Source organism: Corapipo altera, unplaced genomic scaffold, assembly GCF_003945725.1.
Source record: "Corapipo altera isolate COAL_440 unplaced genomic scaffold, ASM394572v1 62, whole genome shotgun sequence".
Lineage (NCBI taxonomy): Eukaryota > Metazoa > Chordata > Aves > Passeriformes > Pipridae > Corapipo > Corapipo altera.
In genome coordinates, this window is record NW_020884894.1 from 366,987 (window position 1) to 382,184 (window position 15,198).

Genomic DNA, 15,198 nt, shown 5'->3' on the forward strand with positions numbered 1-15,198 from the left:
AGTACTACAAGTAGATGGCTTTAATGAGTTAATATATGTCTCCCCATTATAAGCTTTCAATTTTACTCTCAACATGTTTCCATAGTTCCCAATCCTCCATTTTTATTTCGCAGCACATGAAACAAAATCCTTTTCAAGGTAAGCACTGACAACACAAATTTAAAAAGGAAAAACATATACACCTACCTTCCTTTGAGGGGAGCCGACAGACCCTCCTGCACATTGACATGAATGCATACAAGTACTTCTCCAAGCTCTCATCAGTTTTCTTGTGCAGTCGAGCCATCGCCCTAAACTTGGTCCAGTCAAATCGTCCCCTTTCAGGATCAAACACCACTCCAAAAGTAGACACAACTCTGTAGAAGTCAGCTTCTTCTCTTCTCGTCCACCTTGATCAGCAAGAACAAAAAAAAAGGGAAATTTTGTCATCTTCTTCACTGTTTCACACGTTATTATTTCTTAAGTATATTTTTTATATAAAGGAACAGTTTAAAAGTGTATTGACATGCTGCACATACCTTTGCTGTCTTTCAATCTTTGCAGCCATCTTTGGATTTAGTGCAGCTTCTTCATATGGAGGTTGCATCATACTAGTCTGTATGGGGAATGGTGGCTGGATCTGCTGGGCCTGCCTGTTTTTACTTGTTCGTTGATAAGCTGTTATGAGGCGGCGAAGACGTGTCGTTAAGGCAGACTGAGTGGGCCAATAGATTTTGTCTCCTTCCATCATTTGTCCATCTACATTAAAAACAATTCACAGGAAAAATAAAGAAGTTGATCATTGCTGGTGCCTACAGTTCTACGCTAAGCAATCTAAATACATTTTAGCTGAGAGTCAGGAGACTGAAACAATTCAAAACACAAAAACAATTGGCTCAGATTTGAAGTTTTATGTATTTACCTACCTCCATCTGCTATTACTAGATCACCTGGGGATGAAACATCATCCTGTAGAAAAATGAAAGTGAAGCACAATTTAGAACACAGCCCTCTCCAGAGATTTAGGTTAAACTTACATCTGACAGACAAGTTACGAATATGACAAAGACCAAGAGTAACATATCATTTGGACAAATGGCTAACAAGGTATTCAAAAGAACTATACAACAATTCCCTCCCATTCCCAAAAAATGCAGAAACACACAGAGTAAGCTTTATCAACTTAAGAGAAAAAAAAATAAAATGGAATAACTTGCTCAAAAAAAAGGTGGAAGTATTACATTCTAAGTGAACATGTATTAAAGTGTCTAAGTGAATGAGTGTTAAAAGGAGCTATTAATAGGTGCCTACAATACCTCTATGTCATCTTTAAACATTGCTGGTGCTGGTTTATATTCTGGATCTTCTACATCCCTGTTAAAATATCAACACAAAAGAAGACATCTTAGCAATATTTTACAAGTCCTTACACTCTTTTCAATTAAGTACAACTGATTTAAATTTAGTGAGATATACTGTATTTAATTTTCTGTTTGAAACAGTGAAAACATTTCATGGCAGCTTTGGCTTGAATCCAGCTCCCCCCAGTTCACTATCTCATTCAAAGATATTCTTTTTGACCACAAAAGATAACCTCACTGATGAGGTGATGAATTAAAGCAGTTCTCTCTTTCAGCAGTCATTAGTAATTCTCAAGTTGATCTACTGGGGTCACTGGTTAGCTACACAAGACTAACAGACCAAGCTGACTGACCTGAAATCAAGTTCAATAGGTTTGTAGCACTCTGCCTCTGAAGGGTTTTGCACTTCAGTATTTAAGTAATATTTTTGATACAGCAACACAGGGTAGAATCCTTGTTAACATCAAGTTGCTGCATTTTTCATCTAACTGTGAAATCCCAAACTTCAATAGTTCTGTTACACCGTTCCTAACCCTTCCACTCTCTGGGAGTAAAATCAAAGTAGTGTTCTTCAAAACGATGACATCAAACTAGTATAAAACCAGTCAGGAAGAGAATAAAAGTACAGCACATAAATTCAGACTTGCTTCAAGGCCCCAAAACATTTATGCCCCTTTCAAGTGCTCATACCCATCCATGTAATCATTTGCTCTCTGTTCAGCAGCAACTGCTTTTTCATCTGGCTTGCCAACCCTTTCCAAGAAGCACAGCGCTGGGTCTGCTCTGATAGTGTTGTATTTTTCATAACCTATAAAGGAAAAAAAAAGTGGCAAAAATTCAACTGTGGGAGTAAACTATATAAAAAAAAAAAAAATAAAAATTGAGTGTAGGGTGTTTTTATATGTATGTACTTCCCCACTCCCCAGTCATCCATATTACTCACCATGTTTAAAAACTCCAATTAAAAGAGATTTATCTGCCTCTGCATCCCACCACTCAGCAGGAACTTCAGAGTGATCTGGCTCTGGGACCCAAACATCAATTTCACTAAAGGGAATCACCAACAGCACACCAATATCAATAATATGCAGAGGAAGAAATACATTTTTATATTCTCTTTGTACATTTCTATTCTGTGTTGGATTTCAAAATTCCCTCTTCAAGCCACAAATACAATAAAAACAGCAACACAAAACACCTAGGCAGCTTGGTGTTTTGTATTTGACAGAGACCCAGTAACAGGGAAAGAATATGAAAGCAGAACCAGAATACAATACTCTTCCTCTCAGTGAACTCTACCGAGTCCCAGCAGTCTGTGCTTGCATAACTTTGCAAACCAAGCATTATCTGTGTTTGTGTTTAATAGCATGAGAGGGACTGTTCTTCCACAAACATTTCTGAATCAAATTACAACTTTCTATCCACCACAAGCTTTTGTAGCCATGAGCTGAAGAATTTACATACAGCAATATTTGTATTAAAAAAATGAAATTAAAAAAAAAAAATTAGCAGAGTACACAGCACATAACCAAAAACATGCATAAAGAGAAAGGAAATAAATACCTGCCAATTAGACTGTAAAGTATATAATTCTATCTTCCACTTAACTTTTTCAGTCTATTTGACTTACTTTACATTATACAGCTAGACTCAAACAGAAATCAGGACTTCCTTATGACAAGTTCATACAAAGTGTTTGGTAAACAAAAACCTGTTCCTCACAGACTAAAGATAAAAATGTTTAGTTTTAACATTTCTTATTTAGGTCTAGGAAAATTCCTGAATTTTCATCTGACATTTGAAATAAAGAAGGAAAAATACTCTCTATAGTTCACCTGGCATCAGTTCCATCAAACACCTTTTGGAATTCATTACCAATGACTTCTTGTTTTAAGTAATACAGCATTCTTACTCGAAGTAAGACCCTACACAACAAAGAAAAAAGAGAAATAAAAATATTAGCACTCTAAAAGCTTTCAATCCTTGTGGATGTTTTTGTTTTGTCTGTTGTAATATCACAGAGATTTGGAGTCATTTTCCTAAAATATATTTCCTTCAGTTTTAAGGGGAGAGAATCTCCAGTTCAGGACACCTAACAGTTTTTACTGTCATCACATTTACAAATTGTTTCAATGCAAAAGTTCTTTTAAATCCTAAAGACGAGGGTCAGTAGAATACTCTTCACTTGCTTCATAAACTACTGCTAGGAACAAACTGCTGTTTGCCTTTTCCTGCTTAGAACATGCCCTTAGAAAGGATCGAGTGGGCTGACAATCATCATCTTCCACATCACCTTTACATTCATTCCTTCTCAGTCAGAATTTGGTGCATGACCCCAATGGCTTCTCCATGCTTGACCTCAATTCTTGACTACAGCTGTATGAGGTGTCTAAGTAGATTATGACAAGTTTAGCTACAGAAAAATGATTTATCTAGAACAAGCTCATTCATGGTCATGACTGAGCTTCCAACAAGCTGCTAACTCAGATCCTCAGAAGCCTGGAAAACATGCCAGGGAAACACACAGCAACAACTTTAGTGCTTTAACTTTCTTTGCTAAGCACTCCCACTCCTTAGTTCTTTGGCTGCTGGCAAGGCATTCCAGACATGCTAGCAAGAGATCTCTCTCTCTACAAATACAGTGTTTCTTTAAAAATTATAACAATTATTTTACATATGAAATCATCCGTTCACCTCCTAATACACTGCAACCTATTTATTCTAATCAAGCTAACACCATTAAAACTAGTTTCTTCATACTGCCACAAGTATTTTAAAGCCTTTTAAGAAAATGAGAAATAAGAAGAAAAAATAATATTTAAAAAAAAATTGAAATACATTCACAATTCAGCCACTGCTTACTTGTTGCAATGGTGTTTTATGTGCTTTTTGTATCCTTCATCTTGCAAGAGATGTTCTGGATTGTATTTTCGAAGCCATTCAGCTTTGTGTATATCAAAAGTGCTGGCCTGGGTCTTCACTTTTTTTCCTTTTCTTCCTCTAGGCACAGGGGCTGATAAACCTAAATAATGTAAAATATTAAAGGTATAGGTATATATGCCCATGATACTTACAGTTCCTACATGCTATACCAGTACTGTGACCTGCCATGCAGAAAAAACACCACCATCACAGTCTCTGGATATGAGCCTTTTTGTCTCTCAGAGCATCTCTGGAGTACATATCACCAGCTAAGGACAATGTAGGAGAGGGAGAAAGAGAGAGGAATGTGTCGTCTGTCACCTACTATGAAACAGAATATGCTCTTGTGAACTGAAATGAAATGAAAGTTTACACAGACTATACCAATCCATTTGGGTGAGCCACCAAACCCAAAGCAAAGCAGAAATGACAGTTCTTCGCCCATCAGTTGAATTGTGTATCTGAAATAAATTCCATTTATTTCAAGTAGGATGCATTCAGAGAGGGTTTTTAGCTGTTTTCATCCCAGTACCACAGGCACACATATGTGAAGCTACTTAACTGCAGAAACATGTGAAGTCCTTACCAAGGTGATTCTGTAACTCTCGTGTTTGCCCATCCTCTGTTGGAGTAATAAGATCCCATATAAAACTTTTTATTTTCTCATCCCCTCTGTAGTGAACAAGACAATAGGCCAATAGTGCTCGGCAAATTATCTCCACATCCTGTTCATTCAGCTGCCTCTTGAAGCGACCGTGGGAGAGAATTTCTCTCCATCGACCCCACCTAGTGTAAAGTGAAACATAAATCAGCACTTGGAAGTGGAACACTGGGGTAGCCTGCAGACTTCTCTTACAAATGGAATTTCTCTGTAAAACACTCAGTTTTCAACTTTTTTCCTTCAGCTCAAGTTACTGAGTGGAAATAAGAAAGTAACATTTGCAACAAAACTCCATCTGTGTAGAACTGAGTTTTAAACAAAAAGTGCCTGTTTAAAAAACACAGAGATGATTGTTTTAGACCTCTAAGATACAAAACTGATGGGAACTCATATTGGCAAGAATGCAGTTATTTTTCTTATAAGATGGGTGAGAGAAGACCTAAGATTTGATTTCCAAATCAACACATATGATTTCAGTATGCTTAAAATAACTGGTTACGTTTTCAGTTCCTATTTGTGCCTCACAGAAGCGCAAGATGTTCTGCAGTTATGAAAATCAAGTTACCTACCAAGCCTTTATTTCAGGTATTTTTTTATTTAAGGAGTTTTGAGCCTGCCTGCAGCACTTACTGTAATGATTTCAGAGAGACTCCCATAGTGCCCATGCTAAATGCTATAATCCCATCTGAAGAAAGATTTTCACCTTTCTTCATTAATGTTTCTTTAATTGCAAATTGCCAGATTTATACAAGGTGCACAATAAATTTCTGTTCTAAATAAATTCTCTGTATATACACACCAGGTTACTGCCAATATATAGTTACAAGTAACTTTTATACAACTTTATAGACAACATGGAAAAAAAAAATACTTCTTAGAAACTTCCTAGAATGCAGAAGGATGTACAACCATACCCATAGACCAGCAAGTTCTTTTCCACCCGAAAGCACTCGGTTCTTCCGTATCCGTTGGAACGGTCACAGGGCCTGCGGAGTTTGGGTTTCTCTTCACCCTCACTCTCCACTTCAGACAACTCAGCCAGTTCATCTTTTGTAGCACTGAAGGGCCGTGTTTGTTTCCTGATTCTTGGGGTATCGATAACCAGGCTGTTCTGCAAAATTTCACACAAACCTTATGAGAAGCAGCTGTTTTTCCTCAAGTAGATGGCTTCAGTTCAGAAACAATTCTTATGGCATTAACAGGTATTGTGTGAAGACATCACAGTGAAAACTCAAAGCAAGTAAAAAATGTTGTGGTATTTAAGCCAATTAAAATAAAAATTAGTTTAATACCATAATACCAATACATTATAAACAACACTGAATATCTCCTCAGACCTCAACACTTAGACTACACTGCAGCCTCTGTGAGCAAAAAGGGGCACTGAAACCTTTCTGCATTGACCGCATAGGAATGTTTTCAGGTACAGGACACAACTTCCACATACAATTTGTAATTTATATAATTCCATATAACATTTATACAGTTATTTTGCAGATTCCAGCCCAGGATTTACAGACAGAGAAATGGGGCAATCAGAATAATTCCACACTTTCAATCATTTCCAGGGCTTTGACAAAAATCAAAGACTGCCAAACTTTTTTGGGAGAGCAGGGAAATAACAAATAATACAGCTACCAGCAGGCACAAATCACCTAGCACAAAAAGTCTGATTTGTTGAAATATTAATCAAAAAGCACCAGAAATCCTACACCTGCTATTTCATAATTCAACAGCAAGCACATACTTGGAAAAACACACATTAAAAAAGAAAAGTACTTACTCTACCACTGATGGCATCAATATCTATTTCTGCCTTTTTGGCCCATTTCTGCCAGAAGTTGGGGTCATCTAGTGAAATATCAGTCCTGTTTCCAGATGCAACAAAACTAGCCTGTAATAAATAAAACTAAATCTTACCAACAGCGTACATCAAAATGTAGAGTTTGCCTCAGTGCTGTGAAGAATGCATGACCTTATTTCATCAAAAATCTCCCAAGCAGCTGTTACGACTTTAGAAGTTACTTAGACTGCAATGCAACTCAAAAGTTCTCCTCCCCCTTAATTTTTAAAAATCAGATCCATAATATATCAGAAAAATCTAATGAACTTTTATGCACCATCAGGAGAGAAGAACATTAAGCAGCAAGACTCTTCTGCTTCTAAGTCTGAATCTAAATTACTCGAATGGAAGAAAAAAGAACCTTTTGAAGAGGCTTATCAGCATTTGGGGATTTCATCTCATGCAAAAGCACTCGCTTGAGGGAAATTTCAAAGGGGCGTTTAAGCTGCCAACAATCAAAGCTTGAGTGCATGGAATGAGCTTAATTTCAGAAGGCATTTAAAAAACCCCGATACACCGCATTTGGGAAAAGAGTAAATATATATAAAAATTTCTAACTCTTCTGATAAAAAGGCAGTGATGATGATCTTCTTTAGAAGTCTACTTCTTATTTAAGCCATAATCAGCAAGATATAAGAGGGCCTAAATAAGCATATAAATAAATAATATTTATAAATACTACTATTTAAGAATATAAATGTATATTAGTTATATTTTAAGAGTTTTCCTTTTGCTTTGCCTTTTTTTTTTCTTTTGGAATTGTCACAACTGCATTCATGAAGTGCCCACGCTCCAAGCTCTGTTATACTGCTTGATATTTTACACTCTCAGCCCCCTTCCCATGTAACATATATGCACTCTCCACCTCCTGCTATTTTAGGAGGTTTCCAACTCTTACCAAAAAAGCCCAAGGTTCAAACTATTTCCTCTGTGTAGGCATTTTTATAATAAACCTACACAAATTAAGAATTTTTAATCTTATTAATTATTGTCATAGACGTGTCCCCTACTCTTAATGTATCTGAATACAAATGGATCTATGAAGAAATTTGTTTAAACATTTTTTTAATGCAGCTCTTTACATCTCACACAAAATCCAGCCTTTTCAAAAGCAGCACATATCCATTACTCATCTTTGCTCAAGCATGCTCTTTGCATCTGCCATTTACAAAATCTACATGTGCAAATCTTATTTTGCTATGGGCATGTTTAAAATAAACACATGTTTAACAAACAAACAGATGCAAGAACCCAAAAAACCATACCTAACACACCCCCCCATTAAACAGAAGTAAATGTAACTTAAAAAAAAAAGGCATAAGCTCTACAACACTCAGTTACATTTACAGCTTATACTGTCACAGAACAACTTCTGTTCTGCACCTTGGCAAATGTGGAGCCTCTCCCTTCTGATTCAATTGTGATGGTTTTAGTACGACGCTGCAGAATTTGGTCAATGTCTTCCTCACAGAATTTAGAGCCTTCATCTTCTTCATCCATAATGGCACCATATGCACCTCTTCGAAGCAAGTCTTCTATTTCTTTTTTGGAGAGTTGTTGGATCTGAGCAAATTAAATCAGGTTTAGACAGTCAAGAAAAAAAAAAAATCCCCAAGTCTTTTCTATTTCTCTTTCTCATGTTTCTGCAACCTAACTGCACTTTATGATTTAAAAGCTAAGAGAAAAGTGTAGTTGACAATTGAAATAAAAATTTATTATGTGGTTACAGAGCACATTTTTACAAGTATGCCTCTTTTTTGTTTTGGCTATTCTCAATACCATGATGAGCATGTTTAAAAAAATTACCTATTCATACTAGACGTAAATCTTCCCTTAAAGTCACACATTATATTAATATGAGAAGATACAAGGAAACAAAGAGAAACTTTTCTCCATGTTTTAACTCTGACATTATCTACCTTGAACCTTAAGAGGCAAGAAATAGTGAAACATCACAGTAACTGACTACATTAAAAATTATGTCAGCTATATTGCTAGTCCACATCAGAAAACAGAATGGAGAGGCAAATGACTGAAAAATGTAAAAATGGTAGCTTCTGTAATTTGAGGTAATTCCCATATGATTTCAAAAGCTAAAGGAAGGTTATTTAAAGAAATAAATCTACATACACCACCAACACTGTTTTCTCTTCCACTCATACTCTGCAGGACAGCCTTATCCAGTCCCAGTTTCAGACTTGCTCTGTCAAACATCTCTCTCTCATAGGAATTCCGTGTTATCAGTCTGTAAACTTTCACTGCTTTGTTCTGACCAATCCTGTGACATCGGGCTTGAGCCTTTTGAAGGGAGGGAGAATGGCAGTAAGAGTTTAGACTTATGTAGGAATAAGATGCTATTCTATTCAAAAACTCATTCTGTTGTAGCACAATTTGAAAAACAAGAGCATGAACTCAAAAGGAGTCAATACACATTTAAGTAAATGGAAGCTACCAGACGTTTCTCACATTGCGAAGTTTTCTGAAAACAGTGTAGCAAGTAAAATGCAGATGAACGGTCTGTGATGAATGCTCCTGAATGGTGTTGCCCTTGCAGTAACACCAGGTAAAAAGACATGCTAGCTCATCAATTATCTGATCTCCAGATACAAATGGTAAAGGAGTTGTGACTTGAGAATTGACTGTTTCAGCATCTAATTCCTAGATTTGATTAATTCACTCTTTCTTAATACATATTAATCCTTTTCTATATATTCTGCTTTAGCTGAACACCTCTATTTACATAAGCTGTGTTAGTCAGTATATGCAAAAATAGCCCCCAGTTTCAGAGTGTCATCAAATCTTAAGGGTTTTACCAACTCACTGACTTTACCTGTGTTCTATTTTTCAAGAGTAATCAATTTGAAAGAAAAAGTTAGAACCTAACCAAAACGAAACCTCTCCTACCCAAGTAGAAAGCATTCATCCAAAAACTTTCAACACATGCCTTAAAAAAAAACCACAAACATTTTAAAATCACATATGTTCAAAACAGACGCAATATTCAAAATGTATCATGCTCAAAGGAATTCACCTGCAGATCATTCTGAGGATTCCAGTCAGAATCAAAAATTATACATGTGTCTGCTGCAGTCAAGTTGATGCCCAAACCCCCAGCTCTGGTGCAGAGGAGGAAGACGAAGCGATCCGAGTCGGGTTTGCTGAAGCGGTCGATGGCGGCTTGTCTGAGATTGCCTCGTACCCGCCCGTCGATCCGTTCATACAGGTACCTGCAGATGGCCACACACACACAAACTGGTACACATTCTTTTATAATTTAAAGGGCCACTAGAACAGATCTCCTGCTTGCATGTTTTTCCTTACAGTGAGCAAAAGTGATATAGTCTAACTTTGTTTAGCAGTGGGTAACATCTGTAGTACTAATACACATCAGCAAGTCCAAATGCTGAGCATTTTGAGACAAGTTCTTCTGAGCTTTGTCTGCTAAAGCAAGTACCTCACTATACATACCAAAACCATGAACTACCATGGCACTTGGTTGCATTAAAACACATCATAACCTGAAGTCCTTTGTGGACACTCACAAGTTTTTCACCTGCTATTATCGTTGGATCCCTGCCTAGGGTCACAGAAGCAGGACAGTGGACTCTTGTATTATGTACCAAATTGAACACATTAGGAGTACCCAAATAATCAGCAGAAAGCAGAACTTGGTGAGCTGTCATTGGACAAACTGCATATTGATTCTGTAAAGATTAGAGAAATGGAACAAAAATGACCTGACAGCACCTCTAACAGTCTTTATCAAGGCTTCCAAGACTAAACCCAGCAAATTTAAAAGCCTGAAGTAAAACAGTCATTTGTTACATCTGAAAATTAGAAAGACTCCTTTGAAACTAAAATGCTTAAAAGGGGATCAAATACTCCTGTATGTTGTAAACTGAGTAAGATGTTGAATGTGTATCTAGTAGTCAGAAAGCCCCACAACCATTTTTCTTCTAATCAACTATAAAATGGCACAGCAGATAATCCACAGGACCACAGGCATCTATTTTGGCAGGCAGCCATCTCTTACAGTCCTGAATTTCATTAAGCACTAAGTCTGATCATGTGTGCACTCTAACATTTCTAACCAAATGGCATCTTCTATGGATTTCAAAAGACTCTACCTGTAGATATGACTGACTAGTTTAAATGCTAGAACGTTACAGAAAATTTTACATACTGAATTGTAACAGCTACTATGAAGTTAAAATTGATCTTTAAAATGAAACATAGAAACTGTTGAGCTCTCAGTTCAAACAGATAGCTTTAATATAAAACTATCACAAAAAGAGGTATTAAAATAATCTAATATTCAATATACATTCCAGTATCCACTGCAAGAAGGCTGACATTATTAATAATTTTTATTTTTCAACATGTTAACTCTGTGTTACTATAATGTAGTTCACTGACAACTACACATTTCAAAGCAGTATGGACATTCCAACCAATGCACTAGTAAAACAACCAGAACTATGCCTTCTTATAGGTTTTCAGGTTGACACAGCAACTACCAGCTGTAACTAAGTTTATGCATTTTAGTCACATACTCATATAAACATTTAGCTTCCATGGAGTGAATAGTATAATCAAAGGGTGCTATTATATGAGATGGCAAAAGCCAACCCAAGGAGCTGGTTTACAGCTGGCAGTTCAGTTCTGCTGCAAAATTCAAAGCAGTCAAAACTTAGGAAAGATAGGAAGAACATTTGTACTTTTACGTTAATAAAAAACAAACTTCAAGTTGTTTACCATTTTGTGCTTATATTCTGTTGGAAGCAAGGAGCTGTATCTTGGACCCTGTCTGGTCCAAGTTCAACATCATATAAATAAAGAACACATTCAATGCTTCCTGGGGTTTGGGCAAGCAACACTGAGCTTGAACCTACTTGGTTTTCAACAGAAAAAGTATAAACATACATAATTGAATGTTTAATGGAAAAAGCAACAAACTGAAGGCACATGGTTTACTCAACAACCTCTCTCTAGTTTTTTCTCTGAAGTTTTTAATTGGTTGGTGAATAAATGATCACAGAACACAAACTACACACTGATTAGCAAAAAAAAAACACCAAAACTCCCAGTTTTGGTGAGCTGCTATCATTAATCCTGCACTAACATTCACAGATACGCCCACCGAGAACAATATACTACAGGATACAGAAAATGAAACATCTTACCTTTTATGTATAAGGTAATCCTCCAAAATATCAAGGCAACGCACCATTTGAGAGAAGATAAGGACCTTGTGGCCTCCTGCTTTCATTTTTGGAAGAAGCTTATCAATAAGAACCAATTTCCCAGCAGACTGGATCATTGCTTGCAGGTGGAAGTCAGGAGCACTTGGGTTGTATGTTTCTTTAAACTCTCCAAGGATCTTCTCTTCAGCACCTATGTAAGAATATATTCCATACCCACAGGTGTATCTACACAATATCTCCACATACATACAAGAATAAGTTACCAAAATCAGTGCTTGTATCCTAAATATCCCCCACTAGCCATGGATGGAGACAGAGCACAGTTCTGAATGGATCTGAAACTTAAACAAGAACATCTATTTCTACAGGCTTTGAAAACAAGTCTGAAGTTTTTAAGCAGAACACCAAAGAAAAAACACCTCGAAGGAGGTGAAACCCCCTCCTCCAAATTGCAAAAACTGAAATACTTGTTCACAAGTATTGTGTAAAAAAACAACTAAAAAAACGCACAAGTTCTTTGTCTTTGTGGTATTTTAAATGGGACATGAGTCTTAAAAAACCCAGTATTCTGAATACTTCTTCTGAAATCACAGCCAAAACTTTAGAAGTTTAAAGTGTATTTTCTTGCAAGTCAGGAAGAACATCAGTTAGCTATAAGTGAGAGAAGCAATGAAGACTTGCAAGAAGCATTAATTTAAAAAGTTAGACCTAAAAGTTGTTCTTCATGCTGCTTTTAAAGAGAGGTACCATTTCCATGGGAAAATTGCTTCTAAATATTCTGTGAAATCCTACAAAAAAGGTTCACATTTCAGGCAACTCCATCTCGTATCTATCAAAAAACGCTTCTACCTAATGCAATCCTTGGAAAGTCAGATGAAAACACTAAAGAATTATTACAGAAGTTCTTACATATTTTGAATAAAAGTAAAAAAAGTAGTTAAAAATCATGTGTTTACCTTTGATAAGATAAGGGTGATTACAACACTTTCTGAGTTCCATCATAGTGTTAACCAGATTGGGTACATTAGCTTGCCCTGCTCCTTTGGATAAGAAAGCAAAATTTTTCTCCAAAATAGCTCGGTAATATTTCTTCTGGATATTAGTTAGTTCTACTTCAATTATAGTTTCCTCCTTAGGAGCCAGCTTTTTTTCTACATCTTCCTTTAATCTCCTGAGCATCATGGGTTTCAGGATTGCTTGTAGTTTCTGAACCTAAATGAAATACAACAGTTTGTACAAACACGAAAAAGCAATAGTGTAGTTAAAAGTTTTTCAACTACATGTCACTTTTTTTTTGGTGGACTTGCATGAAAAATTTTCCACATGGGATACAGCCTTATTTTTAACCCCAAACTACTAAAGAATTTTTTAATGTATGTACTCCAAAACAACAAAAAAGTATCTTTAACATTTGTCTACAAAAACTCTCTACAAAGCCAGAAAACCTCAATTTCTATTATTCTCAGTATTTACTTCCCAAATTAAAAAAACTGACATAGAAAAGTAAAAATAATTTGCTAATATCCAATATTATACCTAGCTTACTGCTACTGTCCAGACAGTTTAGAGAAATTACATGACAGAAGAACTCACAGGTGATATGGACAGATTGAATGGGGGGTGAGGAGCAGTAACAGTTACTATCTGGCTACTAACTAGAACAAAGATTTTTTCCTTCAAGGAAGTCACTCTTAAACACTAAAGCTCAAAATGAAGTTATACCTGTTCCTCTGTTTTAAGGTCTCCAAATTCTTGCATGAATGTAGATTCAGCAGGAAAACGCAGTGGTTCAAGAAAATGAAGGAGGCTAAATAGTTCTTCTACTGTGTTCTGCAGTGGGGTACCTGTTAACAGCACTTTATGTTCCTACAAAAGGAAACAAAACTTGCATAACTTTATCTGCACTCATTTGCAAAAATTTTTGTCTTAAGTCTGAGCATCACAACCTGAAAACACCAGTTCTGAGTGTCACTAAGTACACAGGTAATACAGATAAACTAATCTATTAAAAACCACCAGTAAGTATTTCCTACTAGTTTTTCTTTAAATTCTCTCCTTCTACATCTCTAATGAAAAAAATGACTGAACACTTCAAAATTGCCAGTAATATTCAGGGAAATATTCAAACATTTACCATCCTCCCTCTCTATAGTGTGGAAAATATACACTAAGCATGTATCACAAAGAATTATAATTACTTCTGAGAATACGCAGGAAAGTAATAATGAAGTAAAAAAAATTGCCAAACTAGTCATGGTGCATCTTGTAGTAATGCACCAAAAGCCTCAGGATACATGGTAGTATCTACTTTTAAAAATCTTGCACTGTATCAAATAAAATCTTAACTACCGGACTAGACAACAAGTCTGTTTGAAATTCTACTTCTTGCTTGCTTTTATTGGTAAATAACTTGCTTAAAATACTTTCCAGTTTTTTAAACATCAATTACTGAACAAAACATTGCACAAAAGCTAAAGCAAATTCTAAATGAAATTTTTTCCCCTAATCAAAACAAACAATGGAATAGTATCATCAGAAATAGATTGTGCCAACAGTTAGAACTTGCCATATTTTGTTTTACCAAAAGTATATATACCACCATCAGCTATCAAAACCACATATGTTTGAAGAGTATCAGGAACAGTTATCTCCTGAGAAAGGCTGCTTGAGAGGTCTTTTCTGGCATGCAAAGCAATTGTTTTTATTTATTACCATACTAAACTGCTAAAATCAAACCCCCAAAGGGAACTGTAGTTACTCACAAGGTTCATTAATTTTAGTCCTTCCAAGAGTTTGCAGTTTTTGTTCTTCAGCCTGTGAGCTTCATCAATAATAACGCAGCGCCACTCAATCGCATTTAATTCTGGACACCCACCAAGAATCATTTCAAAAGTTGTGATAATGGCCTGGAACCTGTAGGTACCTCGCACAATACGGCCCTAGAGATTCATCAACACACCAAATTTGTTACATTACTTCTCATCTATTCAATTTACAGATTTTGTTGTTGAAATTTTCTCAAGAGCCACACATCAGATTTTACATTATAAATTGTTCAGTCATCCCATACACGTTTATTAGATCTCTGTAACTCTCTAATTAATACTAATGAGTAATTATCCACAGACACAAATACAACATTATATAACCAACAGTAAAAGTTTAACCACTTTTCAATTACAGATATAACCATCTAACAGAACTCTTTCAAAATGTGCATGTAGATAA

At 36.0% G+C, this 15,198-nt stretch overlaps 1 protein-coding gene across 5 annotated transcripts in view; it reads right to left on the reverse strand.

The window, feature by feature from the left end:
• The window catches only part of CHD9 (chromodomain helicase DNA binding protein 9), a 78,182-nt gene that overhangs the window by 14,364 nt on the left and 48,620 nt on the right, over positions 1–15,198 (reverse strand). For all 5 annotated transcript variants that reach the window (XM_027647102.1, XM_027647100.1, XM_027647101.1 and 2 more), the window contains 18 exons: positions 14,733–14,909; positions 13,693–13,836; positions 12,927–13,182; positions 11,950–12,160; positions 9,798–9,993; positions 8,897–9,064; positions 8,150–8,329; positions 6,707–6,817; positions 5,838–6,034; positions 4,849–5,048; positions 4,203–4,362; positions 3,176–3,265; positions 2,284–2,387; positions 2,031–2,148; positions 1,296–1,353; positions 906–948; positions 519–738; positions 187–389 (listed from right to left, as the gene is read on the reverse strand). In XM_027647102.1, coding sequence (XP_027502903.1) covers positions 187–389; positions 519–738; positions 906–948; positions 1,296–1,353; positions 2,031–2,148; positions 2,284–2,387; positions 3,176–3,265; positions 4,203–4,362; positions 4,849–5,048; positions 5,838–6,034; positions 6,707–6,817; positions 8,150–8,329; positions 8,897–9,064; positions 9,798–9,993; positions 11,950–12,160; positions 12,927–13,182; positions 13,693–13,836; positions 14,733–14,909 — 2,836 coding nt within the window. The remainder of the gene's footprint in view (positions 1–186; positions 390–518; positions 739–905; positions 949–1,295; positions 1,354–2,030; positions 2,149–2,283; positions 2,388–3,175; positions 3,266–4,202; positions 4,363–4,848; positions 5,049–5,837; positions 6,035–6,706; positions 6,818–8,149; positions 8,330–8,896; positions 9,065–9,797; positions 9,994–11,949; positions 12,161–12,926; positions 13,183–13,692; positions 13,837–14,732; positions 14,910–15,198) is intronic.